The sequence below is a fragment of the Myxine glutinosa genome, chromosome 6 (genome assembly GCF_964187855.1).
Source record: "Myxine glutinosa chromosome 6, kmMyxGlut1.1, whole genome shotgun sequence".
In the NCBI taxonomy this organism is placed as follows: domain Eukaryota; kingdom Metazoa; phylum Chordata; class Myxini; order Myxiniformes; family Myxinidae; genus Myxine; species Myxine glutinosa.
This window is the reverse complement of record NC_136266.1, coordinates 3,139,958-3,164,086: the sequence shown is the minus strand read 5'-3', so window position 1 is coordinate 3,164,086 and position 24,129 is coordinate 3,139,958. Positions and strand designations below refer to the sequence as shown.

Genomic DNA, 24,129 nt, shown 5'->3' with positions numbered 1-24,129 from the left:
GTGGCAAGAATATTTTTATTTACAGTAGTGAGGCTCGGGGAAGAGGAAGGTAGAACTGACAGTGGGACAAACATCAAGGCAATGAAAAACCATGAAAAGAGGAGATGGAGAAGGTTAGGAAACACTGAACCTCACAAGTAATATGGTTGGGCTATGAAATGTTAATGGGGTAATGAAGATCATGGGCCAGGACTGGGGATGACAAGAGATGGTGTTACACTGAATACTTGAAGCCCTTGAGGGAAGAGAGAGACAGGACAGTCTCTGTAAGGTGAGGTGAGTAATAAAGGTGAGTATGGATGGGTTTGGTGAGTAATAAAGGAGTTGAGGTGTGCAGTCAGCCTGGATTTTAACCAGGATGAGTTTATTGAAATAACGCATCCTGGGTAGATGGGGAGGGTCAGAGGACAGAGAGCAAAGGGGAGCAATTTTGGAAAATAGACAGTGGAGAACAAAGACCAGAGACCTACCTGTGATGTGAGAGCAACATAACATACATTGTGCTTCATCCTCATCACACAGAATTCCAATAATTTTGAGAGCCTTAGTTTCAACAAAACCCAGGACAGACCGATGTGGTCCCGAGGTGCCAGCCTATAGGGGAGAGCAGTGCTCCACTTAGCCATGGACAAAGGTGTTGTATTGTGATATTCTGATTTTCCAAAGAACGTTGGATTGGCGTAGGATGCCATGTCTGCAGTTGGCTTTGGTGGCCAGCTTTGCTATGTGGTCCATCCAGGAAAGGTCATGACCGATGGCAAAGCCTAGAACTTCAAGACTGAACCTCTTCCAGTGGATGACCAAGGATTCAAAATATGGGTTAGTTTAACGATCCTTCTGGAGTTACAGGATGATACTGTGAGATTTTCTAGGTTTGAAGGACATATTTTCTAGGTCTGTACGACACAATGTGGAGTCATCTGCAAAAAGGAAGAGGGTTTTCTGGAGCATCAGCGAGGTCATTTATCTAGATGAGGATTGAGGACCAAGACTGGGCCAAAACACTGCATTGGGGAACTCCAGCCTCCACTGGGAGAGGGGAGGAAATGGCTCCATTGATGGCAACCCATTGACTGTGAAGTGGAGGAAGTCAGAAATCCAGGAATGAAGGCTACATTTTATGCCATAGGCAGAGAACCTGGCACACAAAGCAGGATTCCAGATTGTGGCAATTGCCCTCGACACTTGAAAAATACGGTTGTAACCTCATGATCGAGATTGAGCGCCTCCAACCATTGCTAAGAGGGGAGCAGCAGCAGTGCAGAGTTGTGGCCAGGATGGATGCCAAACTGATGGAAAGGGATCAGGTTGTTTGAAACCAGGAAATACTTGACATCATTAGCAATGATGGATTTCATGACTTTGCTTGAATTGGAAGGATGGGATGTCCTTACACTGTCTTACACTGCTTGGTATGGCAGTTCAACATGGGAAGACCGATCCCAACTCGACAGGATAGTAAAGACTGCTTATAAAACTAGATGGTATTCATAGAATACTTACTCTGCGCAGTCAACTTGATGTGATCCAACTCTTCTGTTTTTGAGCGTTTCTTTTTTTTTATCCAATATGGCTGCCAGACCACGTGAGCGATGACATCATAAATTTATATTCTCTAAATAATTGTTGCATAGATCATGCTCAATAAATTTCAAACTGATCAGACTAAGCGTTGTCCCTGTCGAATTATGACGTCATAATTATGGCACCAATGACGTCATCGTTAACAACACCTATTCCCCATATGTAGTTATTTACAATGAGCCACGTTTCAATTTTTTCCATAGAGTGGTTTTGGAGATATAGAGGTGCAACGTTTATCGGTTATTCCAAAATGGCGCCTGTAACACATGACCTATGACGTCATGACTGTCATTAAAATATTCTAAAGGAGGAGGTGCTCCTATGGTGAAAATTTCGTGTCCATCCGACCAACAGTTGCTGAAATTTTTGAAATAATGATCGGATGGATAAGTGTTATATTTGTCGAATTATGACGTCATAACAAAGAAACCGATGACATCATCATTAACATATCTTATTCCCCATGGGGAGTCGGTGACAATGAGCCAGGTCTCAATTTTTTCCATGGAGTGGTTTCAGAAATATAGAGGTGCGAAGTTTTTCCAAGACTGCACCTGTACCACGTGACCTATGACGTCATAATAATCATTGAAATATTCTACAGGAGGATGCCCTCCTATGGTGAAAATTTCGTGTTAATCGGACCAAGAATTGCAGAGAAAAAAATTCATACTGATCGAATCAAGCGTTGTACTTGTCAAATTATGACGTCATAATTAAAATCAAAGCAAGGTTGTATCAAAGCAAGGTTGTATCAAAGCGGGGTTGTATCAAAGCGGGGTTGTTTCAAAGCTTGGTTGTATCAGAGCGGGGTTGTATCAAAGCGGAGTTGTATCAAAGCAGGGTTGTATCAAAGCAAGGTTGTATCAAAGCAAGGTTGTATCAAAGCAAGGTTGTATCAAAGCTCGGTTGTATCAAAGCAAGGTTGTATCAAAGCAAGGTTGTATCAAAGCTAGGTTGTATCAAAGCAAGGTTGTATCAAAGCAAGGTTGTATCAAAGCGGGGTTGGATCAAAGCAAGGTTGTATCAAAGCGGGGTTGGATCAAAGCAAGGTTGTATCAAAGCTAGGTTGTATCAAAGCAAGGTTGTATCAAAGCAAGGTTGTATCAAAGCGGGGTTGTATCAAAGCAAGGTTGTATCAAAGCGGGGTTGGATCAAAGCAAGGTTGTATCAAAGCAAGGTTGTATCAAAGCAAGGTTGTATCAGAGCGGGTTTGTATCAAAGCAAGGTTGTGTCAGAGCGGGGTTGTATCAAAGCAAGGTTGTGTCAGAGCGGGTTTGTATCAAAGCAAGGTTGTGTCAGAGCGGGGTTGTATCAAAGCAAGGTTGTATCAAAGCAAGGTTGTATCAGAGCGGGGTTGTATCAAAGCAAGGTTGTATCAAAGCAAGGTTGTATCAAAGCAAGGTTGTATCAGAGTGGGGTTGTATCAAAGCAAGGTTGTATCAAAGCAAGGTTTTATCAAAGCGGGGTTGTATCAAAGCGTGGTTGTATCAAAGCGGGGTTGTATCAAAGCAAGGTTGTATCAAAGCAAGGTTGTATCAAAGCAAGGTTGTATCAAAGCAAGGTTGTATCAAAGCAAGGTTGTATCAAAGCAAGGTTGTATCAAAGCAAGGTTGTATCAAAGCAAGGTTGCATCAAAGCAAGGTTGTATCAAAGCAAGGTTGTATCAAAGGGGGGATGTATCAAAGCGGGGTTGTATCATAGCATGGTTGTATCAAAGCGGGGATGTATCAAAGCAAGGTTGTATCAAAGCGGGGATGTATCAAAGCGGGGTTGTATCAAAGCATGGTTGTATCAAAGCGGGGTTGTATCAAAGTGTGGTTGTATCAAAGCATGGTTGTATCAAAGTGTGGTTGTATCAAAGCGTGGTTGTATCAAAGTGGGGTTGTATCAAAGCGTGGTTGTATCAAAGCGTGGTTGTATCAAAGCGGGGATGTATCAAAGCGGGGATGTATCAAAGCGTGGTTGTATCAAAGTGTGGTTGTATCAAAGCGGGGTTGTATCAAAGCAAGGTTGTATCAAAGCAAGGTTGTATCAAAGCGGGGTTGTATCAAAGCAAGGTTGTATCAAAGCGGGGTTGTATCAAAGCAAGGTTGTATCAAAGCGGGGTTGTATCAAAGCGTGGTTGTATCAAAGCAAGGTTGTATCAAAGCGGGGTTGTATCAAAGCGGGGTTGTATCAAAGCAAGGTTGTATCAAAGCGGGGTTGTATCAAAGCGTGGTTGTATCAAAGCGGGGTTGTATCAGAGCAAGGTTGTATCAAAGCAAGGTTGTATAAAAGCGGGGTTGTATCAAAGCAAGGTTGTATCAAAGCAAGGTTGTATCAGAGCGGGGTTGTATCAAAGCGGGGTTGTATCAAAGCAAGGTTGTATCAAAGCAAGGTTGTATCAAAGCGGGGTTGTATCAAAGCAAGGTTGTATCAAAGCGGGGTTGTATCAAAGCGGGGTTGTATCAAAGCAAGGTTGTATCAAAGCAAGATTGTATCAAAGCAAGGTTGTATCAAAGCGGGGTTGTATCAAAGCGGGGTTGTATCAAAGTGTGGTTGTATCAAAGCGTGGTTGTATCAGAGCGGGGTTGTATCAAATCGGAGTTGTATCAAAGCAAGGTTGTATCAAAGCAAGGTTGTATCAAAGCAAGGTTGTATCAAAGCGGGGTTGTATCAAAGCGGGGTTGTATCAAAGCCTGGTTGTATCAGAGCGGGGTTGTATCAAAGCGGAGTTGTATCAAAGCAAGGTTGTATCAAAGCAAGGTTGTATCAGAGCGGGTTTGTATCAAAGCAAGGTTGTATCAGAGCGGGGTTGTATCAAAGCAAGGTTGTATCAAAGCAAGGTTGTATCAGAGCGGGGTTGTATCAAAGCAAGGTTGTATCAAAGCAAGGTTGTATCAAAGCAAGGTTGTATCAGAGTGGGGTTGTATCAAAGCAAGGTTGTATTAAAGCAAGGTTTTATCAAAGCAGGGTTGTATCAAAGCGTGGTTGTATCAAAGCGGGGTTGTATCAAACCAAGGTTGTATCAAAGCAAGGTTGTATCAAAGCAAGATTGTATCAAAGCAAGGTTGTATCAAAGCAAGGTTGTATCAAAGCAAGGTTGTATCAAAGCAAGGTTGTATCAAAGCAAGGTTGTATCAAAGGGGGGATGTATCAAAGCGGGGTTGTATCATAGCGTGGTTGTATCAAAGCGGGGATGTATCAAAGCAAGGTTGTATCAGAGCAAGGTTGTATCAAAGCGGGTTGTATCAAAGCAAGGTTGTATCAAAGCGGGGATGTATCAAAGCGGGGTTGTATCAAAGCATGGTTGTATCAAAGCGGGGTTGTATCAAAGCGTGGTTGTATCAAAGCATGGTTGTATCAAAGCGTGGTTGTATCAAAGCGTGGTTGTATCAAAGTGGGGTTGTATCAAAGCGTGGTTGTATCAAAGCGTGGTTGTATCAAAGCAGGGATGTATCAAAGCGGGGATGTATCAAAGCGTGGTTGTATCAAAGTGTGGTTGTATCAAAGCGGGGTTGTATCAAAGCAAGGTTGTATCAAAGCAAGGTTGTATCAAAGCGGGGTTGTATCAAAGCAAGGTTGTATCAAAGCAAGGTTGTTTCAAAGCGGGGTTGTATCAAAGCAAGGTTGTATCAAAGCAAGGTTGTATCAAAGCAAGGTTGTATCAAAGCGGGGTTGTATCAAAGCAAGGTTGTATCAAAGCAAGGTTGTATCAAAGCGGGGTTGTCTCAAAGCAAGGTTGTATCAAAGCGGGGTTGTATCAAAGCAAGGTTGTATCAAAGCGGGGTTGTATCAAAGCGTGGTTGTATCAAAGCAAGGTTGTATCAAAGCGGGGTTGTATCAAAGCGGGGTTGTATCAAAGCGGGGTTGTATCAAAGCGGGGTTGTATCAAAGCAAGGTTGTATCAAAGCGGGGTTGTATCAAAGCGGGGTTGTATCAAAGCGGGGTTGTATCAAAGCGTGGTTGTATCAAAGCGGGGTTGTATCAGAGCAAGGTTGTATCAAAGCAAGGTTGTATAAAAGCGGGGTTGTATCAAAGCAAGGTTGTATCAAAGCGGGGTTGTATCAAAGCAAGGTTGTATCAAAGCAAGGTTGTATCAGAGCAAGGTTGTATCAAAGCAAGGTTGTATCAAAGCAAGGTTGTATCAAAGCAAGGTTGTATCAGAGCGGGGTTGTATCAAAGCAAGGTTGTATCAAAGCAAGGTTGTATCAAAGCAAGGTTGTATCAAAGCGTGGTTGTATCAAAGCGGGGTTGTATAAAGCGTGGTTGTATCAAAGCGGGGTTGTATCAAAGCAAGGTTGTATCAAAGCAAGGTTGTATCAAAGCAAGGTTGTATCAAAGCAAGGTTGTATCAAAGCAAGGTCGTATCAAAGCAAGGTTGTATCAAAGCAAGGTTGTATCAAAGCAAGGTTGTATCAAAGCAAGGTTGTATCAAAGGGGGGATGTATCAAAGCGGGGTTGTATCAAAGCGTGGTTGTATCAAAGCGGGGTTGTATCAAAGCGTGGTTGTATCAAAGCGTGGTTGTATCAAAGCGGGTATGTATCAAAGCGGGGATGTATCAAAGCGTGGTTGTACCAAAGCGTGGTTGTATCAAAGCGGGGTTGTATCAAAGCAAGGTTGTATCAAAGCAAGGTTGTATCAAAGCGGGGTTGTATCAAAGCAAGGTTGTATCAAAGCAAGGTTGTATCAAAGCGGGGTTGTATCAAAGCAAGGTTGTATCAAAGCAAGGTTGTATCAAAGCAAGGTTGTATCAAAGCGGGGTTGTATCAAAGCAAGGTTGTATCAAAGCAAGGTTGTATCAAAGCGGGGTTGTATCAAAGCAAGGTTGTATCAAAGCGGGGTTGTATCAAAGCAAGGTTGTCTCAAAGCGGGGTTGTACCAAAGCGTGGTTGTATCAAAGCGGGGTTGTATCAAAGCGGGGTTGTATCAAAGCGGGGTTGTATCAAAGCGGGGTTGTATCAAAGCAAGGTTGTATCAAAGCGGGGTTGTATCAAAGCGGGGTTGTATCAAAGCAGGGTTGTATCAAAGCGGGGTTGTATCAAAGCGTGGTTGTATCAAAGCGGGGTTGTATCAGAGCAAGGTTGTATCAAAGCAAGGTTGTATCAAAGCGGGGTTGTATCAAAGCAAGGTTGAATCAAAGCGGGGTTGTATCAAAGCAAGGTTGTATCAAAGCAAGGTTGTATCAAAGCAAGGTTGTATCAAAGCGGGGTTGTATCAAAGCAAGGTTGTATCAAAGCAAGGTTGTATCAAAGCAAGGTAGTATCAAAGCGGGGTTGTATCAAAGCAAGGTTGTATCAAAGCAAGGTTGTATCAAAGCGGGGTTGTATCAAAGCAAGGTTGTATCAAAGCAAGGTTGTATCAAAGCAGGGTTGTATCAAAGCGGGGTTGTATCAAAGCAAGGTTGTATCAAAGCGGGGTTGTATCAAAGCATGGTTGTATCAAAGCGGGGTTGTATCAAAGCAAGGTTGTATCAAAGCAGGGTTGTATCAAAGCGGGGTTGTATCAAAGCAAGGTTGTATCAAAGCAGGGTTGTATCAATGCGGGGTTGTATCAAAGCAAGGTTGTATCAAAGCAGGGTTGTATCAAAGCGTGGTTGTATCAAAGCGGGGTTGTATCAAAGCAAGGTTGTATCAAAGCAGGGTTGTATCAAAGCAAGGTTGTATCAAAGCAAGGTTGTATCAAAGCAAGGTTGTATCAAAGCAAGGTTGTATCAAAGCGGGGTTGTATCAAAGCAAGGTTGTATCAAAGCGGGGTTGTATCAAAGCAAGGTTGTATCAAAGCAAGGTTGTATCAAAGCAAGGTTGTATCAAAGCGGGGTTGTATCAAAGCAAGGTTGTATCAAAGCAAGGTTCTATCAAAGCAAGGTTGTATCAAAGCAAGGTTGTATAAAAGCAAGGTTGTATCAAAGCAAGGACGTATCAAAGCGGGGTTGTATCAAAGCAAGGTTGTATCAAAGCGGGGTTGTATCAAAGCGGGGTTGTATCAAAACAAGGTTGTATCAAAGCAAGGTTGTATCAAAGCAAGGTTGTATCAAAGCGGGGTTGTATCAAAGCAAGGTTGTATCAAAGCAAGGTTGTATCAAAGCGGGGTTGTATCAAAGCAAGGTTGTATCAAAGCAAGGTTGTATCAAAGCGGGGTTGTATCAAAGCAAGGTTGTATCAAAGCGGGGTTGTATCAAAGCAAGGTTGTATCAAAGCGGGGTTGTATCAAAGCGTGGTTGTATCAAAGCAAGGTTGTATCAAAGCGGGGTTGTATCAAAGCGGGGTTGTATCAAAGCGGGGTTGTATCAAAGCGGGGTTGTATCAAAGCAAGGTTGTATCAAAGCGGGGTTGTATCAAAGCGGGGTTGTATCAAAGCGGGGTTGTATCAAAGCGGGGTTGTATCAAAGCGTGGTTGTATCAAAGCGGGGTTGTATCAGAGCAAGGTTGTATCAAAGCAAGGTTGTATCAAAGCGGGGTTGTATCAAAGCAAGGTTGTATCAAAGCGGGGTTGTATCAAAGCAAGGTTGTATCAAAGCAAGGTTGTATCAGAGCGGGGTTGTATCAAAGCAAGGTTGTATCAAAGCAAGGTTGTATCAAAGCAAGGTTGTATCAGAGCGGGGTTGTATCAAAGCAAGGTTGTATCAAAGCAAGGTTGTATCAAAGCAAGGTTGTATCAAAGCGTGGTTGTATCAAAGCGGGGTTGTATAAAGCGTGGTTGTATCAAAGCGGGGTTGTATCAAAGCAAGGTTGTATCAAAGCAAGGTTGTATCAAAGCAAGGTTGTATCAAAGCAAGGTTGTATCAAAGCAAGGTTGTATCAAAGCAAGGTTGTATCAAAGCAAGGTTGTATCAAAGCAAGGTTGTATCAAATCAAGGTTGTATCAAAGCAAGGTTGTATCAAAGCAAGGTTGTATCAAAGTAAGGTTGTATCAAAGCAAGGTTGTATCAAAGGGGGGATGTATCAAAGCGGGGTTGTATCAAAGCGTGGTTGTATCAAAGCGTGGTTGTATCAAAGCGTGGTTGTATCAAAGCGTGGTTGTATCAAAGCGTGGTTGTATCAAAGCATGGTTGTATCAAAGCGGGGTTGTATCAAAGCGTGGTTTTATCAAAGTGGGGATGTATCAAAGCGTGGTTGTATCAAAGCGTGGTTGTATCAAAGCGGGGTTGTATCAAAGCAAGGTTGTATCAAAGCAAGGTTGTATCAAAGCGGGGTTGTATCAAAGCAAGGTTGTATCAAAGCAAGGTTGTATTAAGGCAAGGTTGTATCAAAGCGGGGTTGTATCAAAGCAAGGTTGTATCAAAGCAAGGTTGTATCAAAGCGGGGTTGCATCAAAGCAAGGTTGTATCAAAGCAAGGTTGTATCAAAGCGGGGTTGTATCAAAGCAAGGTTGTATCAAAGCGGGGTTGTATCAAAGTGGGGTTGTATCAAAGCAAGGTTGTATCAAAGCGGGGTTGTATCAAAGCGGGGTTGTATCAAAGCGGGGTTGTTTCAAAGCGGGGTTGTATCAAAGCAAGGTTGTATCAAAGCGGGGTTGTATCAAAGCGGGGTTGTATCAAAGCAGGGTTGTATCAAAGCGGGGTTGTATCAAAGCATGGTTGTATCAAAGCGGGGTTGTATTAGAGCAAGGTTGTATCAAAGCAAGGTTGTATCAAAGCAAGGTTGTATCAAAGCGGGGTTGTCTCAAAGCGGGGTTGTATCAAAGCAAGGTTGTATCAAAGCGGGGTTGTATCAAAGCAAGGTTGTCTCAAAGCGGGGTTGTACCAAAGCGTGGTTGTATCAAAGCGGGGTTGTATCAAAGCGGGGTTGTATCAAAGCGGGGTTGTATCAAAGCGGGGTTGTATCAAAGCGGGGTTGTATCAAAGCAGGGTTGTATCAAAGCGGGGTTGTATCAAAGCGTGGTTGTATCAAAGCGGGGTTGTATCAGAGCAAGGTTGTATCAAAGCAAGGTTGTATCAAAGCGGGGTTGTATCAAAGCAAGGTTGAATCAAAGCGGGGTTGTATCAAAGCAAGGTTGTATCAAAGCAAGGTTGTATCAAAGCAAGGTTGTATCAAAGCGGGGTTGTATCAAAGCAAGGTTGTATCAAAGCAAGGTTGTATCAAAGCAAGGTTGTATCAAAGCGGGGTTGTATCAAAGCAAGGTTGTATCAAAGCAAGGTTGTATCAAAGCGGGGTTGTATCAAAGCAAGGTTGTATCAAAGCAAGGTTGTATCAAAGCAGGGTTGTATCAAAGCGGGGTTGTATCAAAGCAAGGTTGTATCAAAGCGGGGTTGTATCAAAGCATGGTTGTATCAAAGCGGGGTTGTATCAAAGCAAGGTTGTATCAAAGCAGGGTTGTATCAAAGCGGGGTTGTATCAAAGCAAGGTTGTATCAAAGCAGGGTTGTATCAATGCGGGGTTGTATCAAAGCAAGGTTGTATCAAAGCAGGGTTGTATCAAAGCGTGGTTGTATCAAAGCGGGGTTGTATCAAAGCAAGGTTGTATCAAAGCAGGGTTGTATCAAAGCAAGGTTGTATCAAAGCAAGGTTGTATCAAAGCAAGGTTGTATCAAAGCAAGGTTGTATCAAAGCGGGGTTGTATCAAAGCAAGGTTGTATCAAAGCGGGGTTGTATCAAAGCAAGGTTGTATCAAAGCAAGGTTGTATCAAAGCAAGGTTGTATCAAAGCGGGGTTGTATCAAAGCAAGGTTGTATCAAAGCAAGGTTCTATCAAAGCAAGGTTGTATCAAAGCAAGGTTGTATAAAAGCAAGGTTGTATCAAAGCAAGGTTGTATCAAAGCGGGGTTGTATCAAAGCAAGGTTGTATCAAAGCGGGGTTGTATCAAAGCGGGGTTGTATCAAAACAAGGTTGTATCAAAGCAAGGTTGTATCAAAGCAAGGTTGTATCAAAGCGGGGTTGTATCAAAGCAAGGTTGTATCAAAGCAAGGTTGTATCAAAGCGGGGTTGTATCAAAGCAAGGTTGTATCAAAGCAAGGTTGTATCAAAGCGGGGTTGTATCAAAGCAAGGTTGTATCAAAGCGGGGTTGTATCAAAGCAAGGTTGTATCAAAGCGGGGTTGTATCAAAGCGTGGTTGTATCAAAGCAAGGTTGTATCAAAGCGGGGTTGTATCAAAGCGGGGTTGTATCAAAGCGGGGTTGTATCAAAGCGGGGTTGTATCAAAGCAAGGTTGTATCAAAGCGGGGTTGTATCAAAGCGGGGTTGTATCAAAGCGGGGTTGTATCAAAGCGGGGTTGTATCAAAGCGTGGTTGTATCAAAGCGGGGTTGTATCAGAGCAAGGTTGTATCAAAGCAAGGTTGTATCAAAGCGGGGTTGTATCAAAGCAAGGTTGTATCAAAGCGGGGTTGTATCAAAGCAAGGTTGTATCAAAGCAAGGTTGTATCAGAGCGGGGTTGTATCAAAGCAAGGTTGTATCAAAGCAAGGTTGTATCAAAGCAAGGTTGTATCAGAGCGGGGTTGTATCAAAGCAAGGTTGTATCAAAGCAAGGTTGTATCAAAGCAAGGTTGTATCAAAGCGTGGTTGTATCAAAGCGGGGTTGTATAAAGCGTGGTTGTATCAAAGCGGGGTTGTATCAAAGCAAGGTTGTATCAAAGCAAGGTTGTATCAAAGCAAGGTTGTATCAAAGCAAGGTTGTATCAAAGCAAGGTTGTATCAAAGCAAGGTTGTATCAAAGCAAGGTTGTATCAAAGCAAGGTTGTATCAAATCAAGGTTGTATCAAAGCAAGGTTGTATCAAAGCAAGGTTGTATCAAAGTAAGGTTGTATCAAAGCAAGGTTGTATCAAAGGGGGATGTATCAAAGCGGGGTTGTATCAAAGCGTGGTTGTATCAAAGCGTGGTTGTATCAAAGCGTGGTTGTATCAAAGCGTGGTTGTATCAAAGCGTGGTTGTATCAAAGCATGGTTGTATCAAAGCGGGGTTGTATCAAAGCGTGGTTTTATCAAAGTGGGGATGTATCAAAGCGTGGTTGTATCAAAGCGTGGTTGTATCAAAGCGGGGTTGTATCAAAGCAAGGTTGTATCAAAGCAAGGTTGTATCAAAGCGGGGTTGTATCAAAGCAAGGTTGTATCAAAGCAAGGTTGTATTAAGGCAAGGTTGTATCAAAGCGGGGTTGTATCAAAGCAAGGTTGTATCAAAGCAAGGTTGTATCAAAGCGGGGTTGCATCAAAGCAAGGTTGTATCAAAGCAAGGTTGTATCAAAGCGGGGTTGTATCAAAGCAAGGTTGTATCAAAGCGGGGTTGTATCAAAGTGGGGTTGTATCAAAGCAAGGTTGTATCAAAGCGGGGTTGTATCAAAGCGGGGTTGTATCAAAGCGGGGTTGTTTCAAAGCGGGGTTGTATCAAAGCAAGGTTGTATCAAAGCGGGGTTGTATCAAAGCGGGGTTGTATCAAAGCAGGGTTGTATCAAAGCGGGGTTGTATCAAAGCATGGTTGTATCAAAGCGGGGTTGTATTAGAGCAAGGTTGTATCAAAGCAAGGTTGTATCAAAGCAAGGTTGTATCAAAGCGGGGTTGTCTCAAAGCGGGGTTGTATCAAAGCAAGGTTGTATCAAAGCGGGGTTGTATCAAAGCAAGGTTGTCTCAAAGCGGGGTTGTACCAAAGCGTGGTTGTATCAAAGCGGGGTTGTATCAAAGCGGGGTTGTATCAAAGCGGGGTTGTATCAAAGCGGGGTTGTATCAAAGCGGGGTTGTATCAAAGCAGGGTTGTATCAAAGCGGGGTTGTATCAAAGCGTGGTTGTATCAAAGCGGGGTTGTATCAGAGCAAGGTTGTATCAAAGCAAGGTTGTATCAAAGCGGGGTTGTATCAAAGCAAGGTTGAATCAAAGCGGGGTTGTATCAAAGCAAGGTTGTATCAAAGCAAGGTTGTATCAAAGCAAGGTTGTATCAAAGCGGGGTTGTATCAAAGCAAGGTTGTATCAAAGCAAGGTTGTATCAAAGCAAGGTTGTATCAAAGCGGGGTTGTATCAAAGCAAGGTTGTATCAAAGCAAGGTTGTATCAAAGCGGGGTTGTATCAAAGCAAGGTTGTATCAAAGCAAGGTTGTATCAAAGCAGGGTTGTATCAAAGCGGGGTTGTATCAAAGCAAGGTTGTATCAAAGCGGGGTTGTATCAAAGCATGGTTGTATCAAAGCGGGGTTGTATCAAAGCAAGGTTGTATCAAAGCAGGGTTGTATCAAAGCGGGGTTGTATCAAAGCAAGGTTGTATCAAAGCAGGGTTGTATCAATGCGGGGTTGTATCAAAGCAGGGTTGTATCAAAGCAAGGTTGTATCAAAGCAAGGTTGTATTAAGGCAAGGTTGTATCAAAGCGGGGTTGTATCAAAGCAAGGTTGTATCAAAGCAAGGTTGTATCAAAGTGGGGTTGCATCAAAGCAAGGTTGTATCAAAGCAAGGTTGTATCAAAGCGGGGTTGTATCAAAGCAAGGTTGTATCAAAGCGGGGTTGTATCAAAGTGGGGTTGTATCAAAGCAAGGTTGTATCAAAGCGGGGTTGTATCAAAGCGGGGTTGTATCAAAGCGGGGTTGTTTCAAAGCGGGGTTGTATCAAAGCAAGGTTGTATCAAAGCGGGGTTGTATCAAAGCGGGGTTGTATCAAAGCAGGGTTGTATCAAAGCGGGGTTGTATCAAAGCATGGTTGTATCAAAGCGGGGTTGTATTAGAGCAAGGTTGTATCAAAGCAAGGTTGTATCAAAGCAAGGTTGTATCAAAGCGGGGTTGTCTCAAAGCGGGGTTGTATCAAAGCAAGGTTGTATCAAAGCGGGGTTGTATCAAAGCAAGGTTGTCTCAAAGCGGGGTTGTACCAAAGCGTGGTTGTATCAAAGCGGGGTTGTATCAAAGCGGGGTTGTATCAAAGCGGGGTTGTATCAAAGCGGGGTTGTATCAAAGCGGGGTTGTATCAAAGCAGGGTTGTATCAAAGCGGGGTTGTATCAAAGCGTGGTTGTATCAAAGCGGGGTTGTATCAGAGCAAGGTTGTATCAAAGCAAGGTTGTATCAAAGCGGGGTTGTATCAAAGCAAGGTTGAATCAAAGCGGGGTTGTATCAAAGCAAGGTTGTATCAAAGCAAGGTTGTATCAAAGCAAGGTTGTATCAAAGCGGGGTTGTATCAAAGCAAGGTTGTATCAAAGCAAGGTTGTATCAAAGCAAGGTTGTATCAAAGCGGGGTTGTATCAAAGCAAGGTTGTATCAAAGCAAGGTTGTATCAAAGCGGGGTTGTATCAAAGCAAGGTTGTATCAAAGCAAGGTTGTATCAAAGCAGGGTTGTATCAAAGCGGGGTTGTATCAAAGCAAGGTTGTATCAAAGCGGGGTTGTATCAAAGCATGGTTGTATCAAAGCGGGGTTGTATCAAAGCAAGGTTGTATCAAAGCAGGGTTGTATCAAAGCGGGGTTGTATCAAAGCAAGGTTGTATCAAAGCAGGGTTGTATCAATGCGGGGTTGTATCAAAGCAAGGTTGTATCAAAGCAAGGTTGTATCAAAGCGGGGTTGTATCAAAGCAAGGTTGTATCAAAGCGGGGTTGTATCAAAGCAAGGTTGTATCAAAGCAAGGTTGTATCAAAGCAAGGTTGTATCAAAGCGGGGTTGTATCAAAGCAAGGTTGTATCAAAGCAAGGTTCTATCAAAGCAAGGTTGTATCAAAGCAAGGTTGTATAAAAGCAAGGTTGTATCAAAGCAAGGTTGTATCAAAGCGGGGTTGTATCAAAGCAAGGTTGTATCAAAGCGGGGTTGTATCAAAGCGGGGTTGTATCAAAACAAGGTTGTATCAAAGCAAGGTTGTATCAAAGCAAGGTTGTATCAAAGCGGGGTTGTATCAAAGCAAGGTTGTATCAAAGCAAGGTTGTATCAAAGCGGGGTTGTATCAAAGCAAGGTTGTATCAAAGCAAGGTTGTATCAAAGCGGGGTTGTATCAAAGCAAGGTTGTATCAAAGCGGGGTTGTATCAAAGCAAGGTTGTATCAAAGCGGGGTTGTATCAAAGCGTGGTTGTATCAAAGCAAGGTTGTATCAAAGCGGGGTTGTATCAAAGCGGGGTTGTATCAAAGCGGGGTTGTATCAAAGCGGGGTTGTATCAAAGCAAGGTTGTATCAAAGCGGGGTTGTATCAAAGCGGGGTTGTATCAAAGCGGGGTTGTATCAAAGCGGGGTTGTATCAAAGCGTGGTTGTATCAAAGCGGGGTTGTATCAGAGCAAGGTTGTATCAAAGCAAGGTTGTATCAAAGCGGGGTTGTATCAAAGCAAGGTTGTATCAAAGCGGGGTTGTATCAAAGCAAGGTTGTATCAAAGCAAGGTTGTATCAGAGCGGGGTTGTATCAAAGCAAGGTTGTATCAAAGCAAGGTTGTATCAAAGCAAGGTTGTATCAGAGCGGGGTTGTATCAAAGCAAGGTTGTATCAAAGCAAGGTTGTATCAAAGCAAGGTTGTATCAAAGCGTGGTTGTATCAAAGCGGGGTTGTATAAAGCGTGGTTGTATCAAAGCGGGGTTGTATCAAAGCAAGGTTGTATCAAAGCAAGGTTGTATCAAAGCAAGGTTGTATCAAAGCAAGGTTGTATCAAAGCAAGGTTGTATCAAAGCAAGGTTGTATCAAAGCAAGGTTGTATCAAAGCAAGGTTGTATCAAATCAAGGTTGTATCAAAGCAAGGTTGTATCAAAGCAAGGTTGTATCAAAGTAAGGTTGTATCAAAGCAAGGTTGTATCAAAGGGGGATGTATCAAAGCGGGGTTGTATCAAAGCGTGGTTGTATCAAAGCGTGGTTGTATCAAAGCGTGGTTGTATCAAAGCGTGGTTGTATCAAAGCGTGGTTGTATCAAAGCATGGTTGTATCAAAGCGGGGTTGTATCAAAGCGTGGTTTTATCAAAGTGGGGATGTATCAAAGCGTGGTTGTATCAAAGCGTGGTTGTATCAAAGCGGGGTTGTATCAAAGCAAGGTTGTATCAAAGCAAGGTTGTATCAAAGCGGGGTTGTATCAAAGCAAGGTTGTATCAAAGCAAGGTTGTATTAAGGCAAGGTTGTATCAAAGCGGGGTTGTATCAAAGCAAGGTTGTATCAAAGCAAGGTTGTATCAAAGCGGGGTTGCATCAAAGCAAGGTTGTATCAAAGCAAGGTTGTATCAAAGCGGGGTTGTATCAAAGCAAGGTTGTATCAAAGCGGGGTTGTATCAAAGTGGGGTTGTATCAAAGCAAGGTTGTATCAAAGTGGGGTTGTATCAAAGCGGGGTTGTATCAAAGCGGGGTTGTTTCAAAGCGGGGTTGTATCAAAGCAAGGTTGTATCAAAGCGGGGTTGTATCAAAGCGGGGTTGTATCAAAGCAGGGTTGTATCAAAGCGGGGTTGTATCAAAGCATGGTTGTATCAAAGCGGGGTTGTATTAGAGCAAGGTTGTATCAAAGCAAGGTTGTATCAAAGCAAGGTTGTATCAAAGCGGGGTTGTCTCAAAGCGGGGTTGTATCAAAGCAAGGTTGTATCAAAGCGGGGTTGTATCAAAGCAAGGTTGTCTCAAAGCGGGGTTGTACCAAAGCGTGGTTGTATCAAAGCGGGGTTGTATCAAAGCGGGGTTGTATCAAAGCGGGGTTGTATCAAAGCGGGGTTGTATCAAAGCGGGGTTGTATCAAAGCAGGGTTGTATCAAAGCGGGGTTGTATCAAAGCGTGGTTGTATCAAAGCGGGGTTGTATCAGAGCAAGGTTGTATCAAAGCAAGGTTGTATCAAAGCGGGGTTGTATCAAAGCAAGGTTGAATCAAAGCGGGGTTGTATCAAAGCAAGGTTGTATCAAAGCAAGGTTGTATCAAAGCAAGGTTGTATCAAAGCGGGGTTGTATCAAAGCAAGGTTGTATCAAAGCAAGGTTGTATCAAAGCAAGGTTGTATCAAAGCGGGGTTGTATCAAAGCAAGGTTGTATCAAAGCAAGGTTGTATCAAAGCGGGGTTGTATCAAAGCAAGGTTGTATCAAAGCAAGGTTGTATCAAAGCAGGGTTGTATCAAAGCGGGGTTGTATCAAAGCAAGGTTGTATCAAAGCGGGGTTGTATCAAAGCATGGTTGTATCAAAGCGGGGTTGTATCAAAGCAAGGTTGTATCAAAGCAGGGTTGTATCAAAGCGGGGTTGTATCAAAGCAAGGTTGTATCAAAGCAGGGTTGTATCAATGCGGGGTTGTATCAAAGCAAGGTTGTATCAAAGCAGGGTTGTATCAAAGCGTGGTTGTATCAAAGCGGGGTTGTATCAAAGCAAGGTTGTATCAAAGCAGGGTTGTATCAAAGCAAGGTTGTATCAAAGCAAGGTTGTATCAAAGCAAGGTTGTATCAAAGCAAGGTTGTATCAAAGCGGGGTTGTATCAAAGCAAGGTTGTATCAAAGCGGGGTTGTATCAAAGCAAGGTTGTATCAAAGCAAGGTTGTATCAAAGCAAGGTTGTATCAAAGCGGGGTTGTATCAAAGCAAGGTTGTATCAAAGCAAGGTTCTATCAAAGCAAGGTTGTATCAAAGCAAGGTTGTATAAAAGCAAGGTTGTATCAAAGCAAGGTTGTATCAAAGCGGGGTTGTATCAAAGCAAGGTTGTATCAAAGCGGGGTTGTATCAAAGCGGGGTTGTATCAAAACAAGGTTGTATCAAAGCAAGGTTGTATCAAAGCAAGGTTGTATCAAAGCGGGGTTGTATCAAAGCAAGGTTGTATCAAAGCAAGGTTGTATCAAAGCGGGGTTGTATCAAAGCAAGGTTGTATCAAAGCAAGGTTGTATCAAAGCGGGGTTGTATCAAAGCAAGGTTGTATCAAAGCGGGGTTGTATCAAAGCAAGGTTGTATCAAAGCGGGGTTGTATCAAAGCGTGGTTGTATCAAAGCAAGGTTGTATCAAAGCGGGGTTGTATCAAAGCGGGGTTGTATCAAAGCGGGGTTGTATCAAAGCGGGGTTGTATCAAAGCAAGGTTGTATCAAAGCGGGGTTGTATCAAAGCGGGGTTGTATCAAAGCGGGGTTGTATCAAAGCGGGGTTGTATCAAAGCGTGGTTGTATCAAAGCGGGGTTGTATCAGAGCAAGGTTGTATCAAAGCAAGGTTGTATCAAAGCGGGGTTGTATCAAAGCAAGGTTGTATCAAAGCGGGGTTGTATCAAAGCAAGGTTGTATCAAAGCAAGGTTGTATCAGAGCGGGGTTGTATCAAAGCAAGGTTGTATCAAAGCAAGGTTGTATCAAAGCAAGGTTGTATCAGAGCGGGGTTGTATCAAAGCAAGGTTGTATCAAAGCAAGGTTGTATCAAAGCAAGGTTGTATCAAAGCGTGGTTGTATCAAAGCGGGGTTGTATAAAGCATGGTTGTATCAAAGCGGGGTTGTATCAAAGCAAGGTTGTATCAAAGCAAGGTTGTATCAAAGCACTGTTGTATCAAAGCAAGGTTGTATCAAAGCAAGGTTGTATCAAAGCAAGGTTGTATCAAAGCAAGGTTGTATCAAATCAAGGTTGTATCAAAGCAAGGTTGTATCAAAGCAAGGTTGTATCAAAGTAAGGTTGTATCAAAGCAAGGTTGTATCAAAGGGGGGATGTATCAAAGCGGGGTTGTATCAAAGCGTGGTTGTATCAAAGCGTGGTTGTATCAAAGCGTGGTTGTATCAAAGCGTGGTTGTATCAAAGCGTGGTTGTATCAAAGCATGGTTGTATCAAAGCGGGGTTGTATCAAAGCGTGGTTTTATCAAAGCGGGGATGTATCAAAGCGTGGTTGTATCAAAGCGTGGTTGTATCAAAGCGGGGTTGTATCAAAGCAAGGTTGTATCAAAGCAAGGTTGTATCAAAGCGGGGTTGTATCAAAGCAAGGTTGTATCAAAGCAAGGTTGTATCAAGGCAAGGTTGTATCAAAGCGGGGTTGTATCAAAGCAAGGTTGTATCAAAGCAAGGTTGTATCAAAGCGGGGTTACATCAAAGCAAGGTTGTATCAAAGCAAGGTTGTATCAAAGCGGGGTTGTATCAAAGCAAGGTTGTATCAAAGCGGGGTTGTATCAAAGTGGGGTTGTATCAAAGCAAGGTTGTATCAAAGCGGGGTTGTATCAAAGCGGGGTTGTATCAAAGCGGGGTTGTTTCAAAGCGGGGTTGTATCAAAGCAAGGTTGTATCAAAGCGGGGTTGTATCAAAGCGGGGTTGTATCAAAGCAGGGTTGTATCAAAGCGGGGTTGTATCAAAGCGTGGTTGTATCAAAGCGGGGTTGTATTAGAGCAAGGTTGTATCAAAGCAAGGTTGTATCAAAGCAAGGTTGTATCAAAGCGGGGTTGTCTCAAAGCGGGGTTGTATCAAAGCAAGGTTGTATCAAAGCGGGGTTGTATCAAAGCGTGGTTGTATCAAAGCATGGTTGTATCAAAGCAAGGTTGTATCAAAGCGTGGTTGTATCAAAGCAAGGTTGTATCAAAGCAAGGTTGTATCAAAGTGGGAATGTGGAGGAAAACGGTTATCACTGCCAGCAGTTATAAAGTGGCAGTTATAGTTATTATTATTGTTATTATTATTATTATTGTTATTATTATTATGGGTAAGATAAGTGAAGACGAGGTGGAATAAATATATGGATTTAAGGGTGCGAATTACTTGAGGAGTGATGTCAGAATGAATGAAATAAATGAATTAATTTATTATTTAATTGTGGTTGTCTTGAGAAGAAAAGGAAGTGAGGGAATGGTTTTTAGGCACAGTTTAAAGGAAGAGTCTGACAAAAGATAATGTTTAGCAAAGAGTGAATGAGGAAGTAGGCCTATCAAACATGTGGCTAACGAAGAACGAAATGGACCATCAAAACAAGAGGTACGAGGCCTTTTTTTGTTTTTTTTATATGGAAGGGGTTGGGGTGAGGGAGTGAATTGCGATTGCGAGAAAGATAGGTGGAGAGAATGATGAACTCGTGTGTGAGGCGGGAGAAAATGGAAAGGCCTAACTAGGTGAGGCAGACACAAAAGATCAAAATAATCAAATGGGCACGCAAAAGACTTGGTAACGAGCACACGATACGAACAACAATCGACACAAACAAAACTTAACAACAACCGGTGGCACAGAGACGAGTGTGAAAAAGCTGCCACCACTGGAGACTATTTCAGCTGCTCACCTGTACGTTTTGGAGTCCTCCAGAGATATGTCCCAAGCCCAACAACCACCCACACCTGCTGCCAACAAGCCACGCTCTGGACAGGCCATTACGGAGGTGAGTTTCAGGGGCACACCGGCCACTGCCAAAGTCATAAGCTTCCTTTGGGTTCAACATGGAACAGGTGGACAGTGCGATGTCAGCAGGGATGTCAGCAGGGATGGCACAGGTTGGTTCATGGTGGGACATTGTGAAGAAATGTACTGGAGTCAAAACATCACGGTGTAAAGGTAACAGAAGGTCTGTAGTTGAATGGAGATGGTTTATATACAAGATGGTTCTCTGATCCCAAAATACAATAATTTTTAAGGGTAACCCTATCCTGATGATGGGCCAGGTGATTACTGTACTAACCAAGCAGGAAACCAAGAGAAGAAGAGAGTTTAACCATGACGTACAGGTGAGAGAAGTTCAGTTCTGTATCTGGAATCCCGATATCCCAAAGCGTCACCGTTTTGTCATAAGCAGCAGCTGCAGAGACGGGACAAGTTGTGTGTGAGAGAGAGAAAGAAAGATGGCGGCATGGCCACAGTTGAATATGATGCACGTACGGCCCAAAACACTCAACATAGGTGAGCGATCACGGTCAGCGGACATCCCACACCTGATCCCAGATGATGTTTAAGGTGGATGGATTTTGGAGGACGGAGTGTGCCAAATGAAAAACAGTGGTGAGGTGAATGTTTAAGATGGACGTGAAATGTCAATATGAACGAGTCTCCGTGCTTCACATCCCGAGTCGGACTTACTGAAGAGCAGGGACTCCTGGCTTGGATGGAAGCACATGGTCGACACGGGCTGCTTGTGAGCGTCGATTACTCCGTAACAGCAGTTTCCCGTTGGATACAAAAGGTGCAATTTCCCGGAGCCGCTGCCCACGACCAACACAGGCCGGCGCTGTCCACCTTGTCCCCGGAACCTAAGCAGTGTCCAAGCGAGCGCATAGAGCTCCTGGAAGGAAGAACAAGACTCATTACAGGAAGGGCAACACGGGCCGGTGCTGTCCACCTGGTCCCCAGAACCTAAGAAGTGTCCAAGCGAGCGCATAGAGCTCCTGGATGGAAGAACGAGACTCGTTACAGGAAGGGCAACACGGGCCGGTGCTGTCCACCTGGTCCCCGTAACCTACGCAGTGTCCAAGCGAGCGCATAGAGCTCCTGGAAGGAAGAACGAAAGACTCGTTACGGGAAGGGCAACACGGGCCGGTGCTGTCCACCTGGTCCCCAGAACCTAAGCAGTGTCCAAGCGAGCGCATAGAGCTCCTGGAAGGGACGGTAGTGTACCTCTTTACTCATCATCAACCTACACGTTATTGCCCTCGCCAGAGAAGAGTGTATTGCATTTGGGTCCGTTAGTTACTTGGCAAAAAATAATAATAATTGACAAGTATTTTGGTCACTCCAGTTTGTGTGTGTTTGTTTGTCCACCAAAGGTGGATGGAGGTTATGTTTTCACCCCTGTCTGTTTGTTTGTGAACAAAATATCACAAAATTGTTGACGGATTCGGACGAAATTTGGCAGATATGTAGCGTATGTGACAAGGACGAAATGATTAGATTTTGGTGAAGATCCGGATCCGGCTACTAGAATTTTTAAAGCGATTCTTCACCATTGGGAGATAGGGCCAAAAAGGATACATAGCAGGATATCTCAAAAGGTTATGGACGGACTTGGACGAAACTTGGTGGACAGGTTGGGTGTCTGACAAGGAAAAATAGATTCTATTTTAGTGAAGATCTAAATATGGATTAAAATATGAGAATTATTTAATTTTCTTAAGTGATTCTTCACCATTGGGAGATCGGGCCAAAAACTACATTGCAGGATATCTCAAAAAGTTATGGACGGACTTGGACGAAACTTGGTGACAGGTTGTGTGTGTGACAAGGAAGAATCGATTACATTTTGGTGAAGATCCGGATTCGGATATGAGAATTATTTAATTTTTTAAGTGATTCTTCACCATTGAGTGATATGGCCAACCAGGCGGAGGTATGTTCTCTACTGAGTGCCGTTCTAGTTTGTGTGTGTGTTTGCATGTGTGTGTTTGTTGTGTTTGCTTGTGTGTGTTTGCATGTGTGTTTGTATGTGTGTTTGTGTGTGTTTGTATGTGTGTTTGTATGTGTGTTTTGTGTGTTTGTTTGTGTGTGTGTGTGTTTGTGTGTGTTTGCTTGTGTGTTTGTATGTGTTTGTATGTGTGTTTTGTGTGTTTGTTTGTGTGTGTGTGTGTGTTTGTGTGTGTTTGTATGTGTGTTTGTATGTGTGTTTGTGTGTGTTTGTTTGTTTGTTTGTTTGTATGTGTGTTTTGTATGTGTGTTTGCATGTGTGTTTGTGTGTGTGTTTGTATGTGTGTTTGTATGTGTGTTTTGTGTGTTTGTTTGTGTGTGTGTGTTTTTGTGTGTTTTTGTTTGTGTGCTTGTATGTGTGTTTGTATGTGTGTTTGTATGTGTGTTCGTATGTGTGTTTTGTGTGTTTGTTTGTGTGTGTGTGTGTGTGTGTGTGTGTGTGTGTGTGTGTGTGTGTGTGTTTTTGTGTGTTTGTATGTGTGTTTGTATGTGTTTGTGTGTGTGTGTTTGTTTGTGTTTGTTTGTCTGTCCGCTCATTTATACTTGCCTACAGGTCACAGCTTTAAACCGATCTTCACAAAACTTCACCAAATGGTAGAGTTTGTGGTCTGACAAAATCCTATTTATTTTGGAGGTCAAAAGGTCAACAAAGGCAAAAAGGTCAACAACCTTTTCAAATTTCTAAAATCCTCAATTTTCATCCGATTGACTTGAAATCTGAATAGGATTTGCACATCAGCTTACTGAAACAAACCACCAATTATTTTTGAGGTCAACATAGGCCAAAGGTCAACAACAATTTAAAATTTCTAAAATCCTCAATTTTCATCCGATTGACTTGGAATTTGAATGGGATTTTCATATCGGCGAACTGAATTCAACCACCAACTATTTTTGAGATCAACATAGGCCAAAAGGTCAACAAAGGCCAAAGGTCAACAACAATTTCAAATTTCTAAAATCCTCAATTTTCCTCTGATTGACTTGAAGCTTGAATAGGATTTACATGTCGGCGAACCGATTTCAACCACCAACTATTTTTGAGATCAGTGTCGGCCAAAAGGTCAACATAGGCCAAAGGTCAACTACTTTTTTTTCGAATATCTAAAATCCTCAATTTCCATCAAAAGTACTTTAAATTTGAATACGATTTACATATCGGCTTACTGAAACCAACAACCAACTATTTTTAGATCAACATAGGCCAAAAGGTCAACATAGGCCAAAGGTCAACCACTTTTTTTTGAATTGTTCGGGTTAGGGTTAGCAACAATATAAAATTTTGAAAATTCTCAATTTTCATCCGATTAATTTGAACTTTGAAGACAATTTGCATATCAGGTTACTTAATTCAACCACCAATTATTTGTGAGGTCATAAGGATGCTCTCCTGAGTGTCATTCTACTTTGTTCTCTTTTGCCAAGTGTCGCTCTATGAGGGATTTTCATTCTGTCTGTCTGTTTGTCTGTCTGTTTGTCCGCACAGAATAAATATGATTTACTCTGCAACCGTTGGTCCGATTAACAATACATTTTCAACAATGCTGCACCTCCTGTAGAATTTTTTTTAATGATAATTATGACGTCATATGTCACATGGTCTTGGAAAAAACGAAAACCTCTGCACCGAAACCACTCCAAGGAAAAAATTGAAACATGGCTCATTGTCAAATACTCCTCATAGGGAACAACATATTTTAATGATGATTTCATCAGTGTCTTCATTATGACATCATAATTAGACAAGTAGAACGCTTGATCCGATTAGTTTGAAATTTCTTGTGCATGATCTACACAAAAATTGTGTGGGAGAATTAAATTAATGACGTCATCGGTCACGTGGTTCGGGAGCCACATTGGATTAAACATAAATCTATGTCATCAATAAACCACAAAAACACAGCAGCTAATAAACACCACACAAACTTTAAACACATCCTGGCGAGGGTCTGCAATCCCCGATTGCTCTTTCTTGTTGCTATTTTTAGTCCCCTACCGGTGTACACCGGAGGGGACTACAGGTTTGCACGCCGTCCCTCCGTCCGTCAGTCCGCCAGTCCGTCAGTCCGTCAGTCCATCACGCAAAGAACAGTTTTCCGGACTTTTTCTCTAAACGCTTAAAGCTAATGATTTCAAACTTGGCACATGGTTTCCCCATGATAAGTTACATGTCAAGTTCGAACTTCACGACGTTTCGATCATTTTTGACAAAGTTATGGCACTTTGAACTTTGGGAATTCTGATAATTCTGATGATCCTTAACTCAGTGCCATTTTAAGTTTTAATTTCCTTTAAAAACCAATTTCTCTGCAATAATTGGACCGATTGAGATAAAATTTTCACCATATGATGGACTCGGTCTGTAGAATATTTTACTGGTAATTATGACGTCACAGGTCACGTGGTTCGGACGCCATATTGTTT

At 42.7% G+C, this 24,129-nt stretch overlaps 1 protein-coding gene across 1 annotated transcript in view; it reads right to left on the bottom strand.

Annotated features, from left to right (window-relative positions):
- The window catches only part of LRWD1 (leucine rich repeats and WD repeat domain containing 1), a 79,505-nt gene that overhangs the window by 13,443 nt on the left and 41,933 nt on the right, over positions 1-24,129 (bottom strand). Inside the window, exons 4-6 of the mRNA XM_078779540.1 lie at positions 20,389-20,590; positions 20,038-20,110; positions 19,601-19,741 (exon numbers count right to left, since the gene is read on the bottom strand). Of these exons, the coding sequence (XP_078635666.1) occupies positions 19,601-19,741; positions 20,038-20,110; positions 20,389-20,425 (251 nt within the window). The 5' untranslated portion in view covers positions 20,426-20,590. The remainder of the gene's footprint in view (positions 1-19,600; positions 19,742-20,037; positions 20,111-20,388; positions 20,591-24,129) is intronic.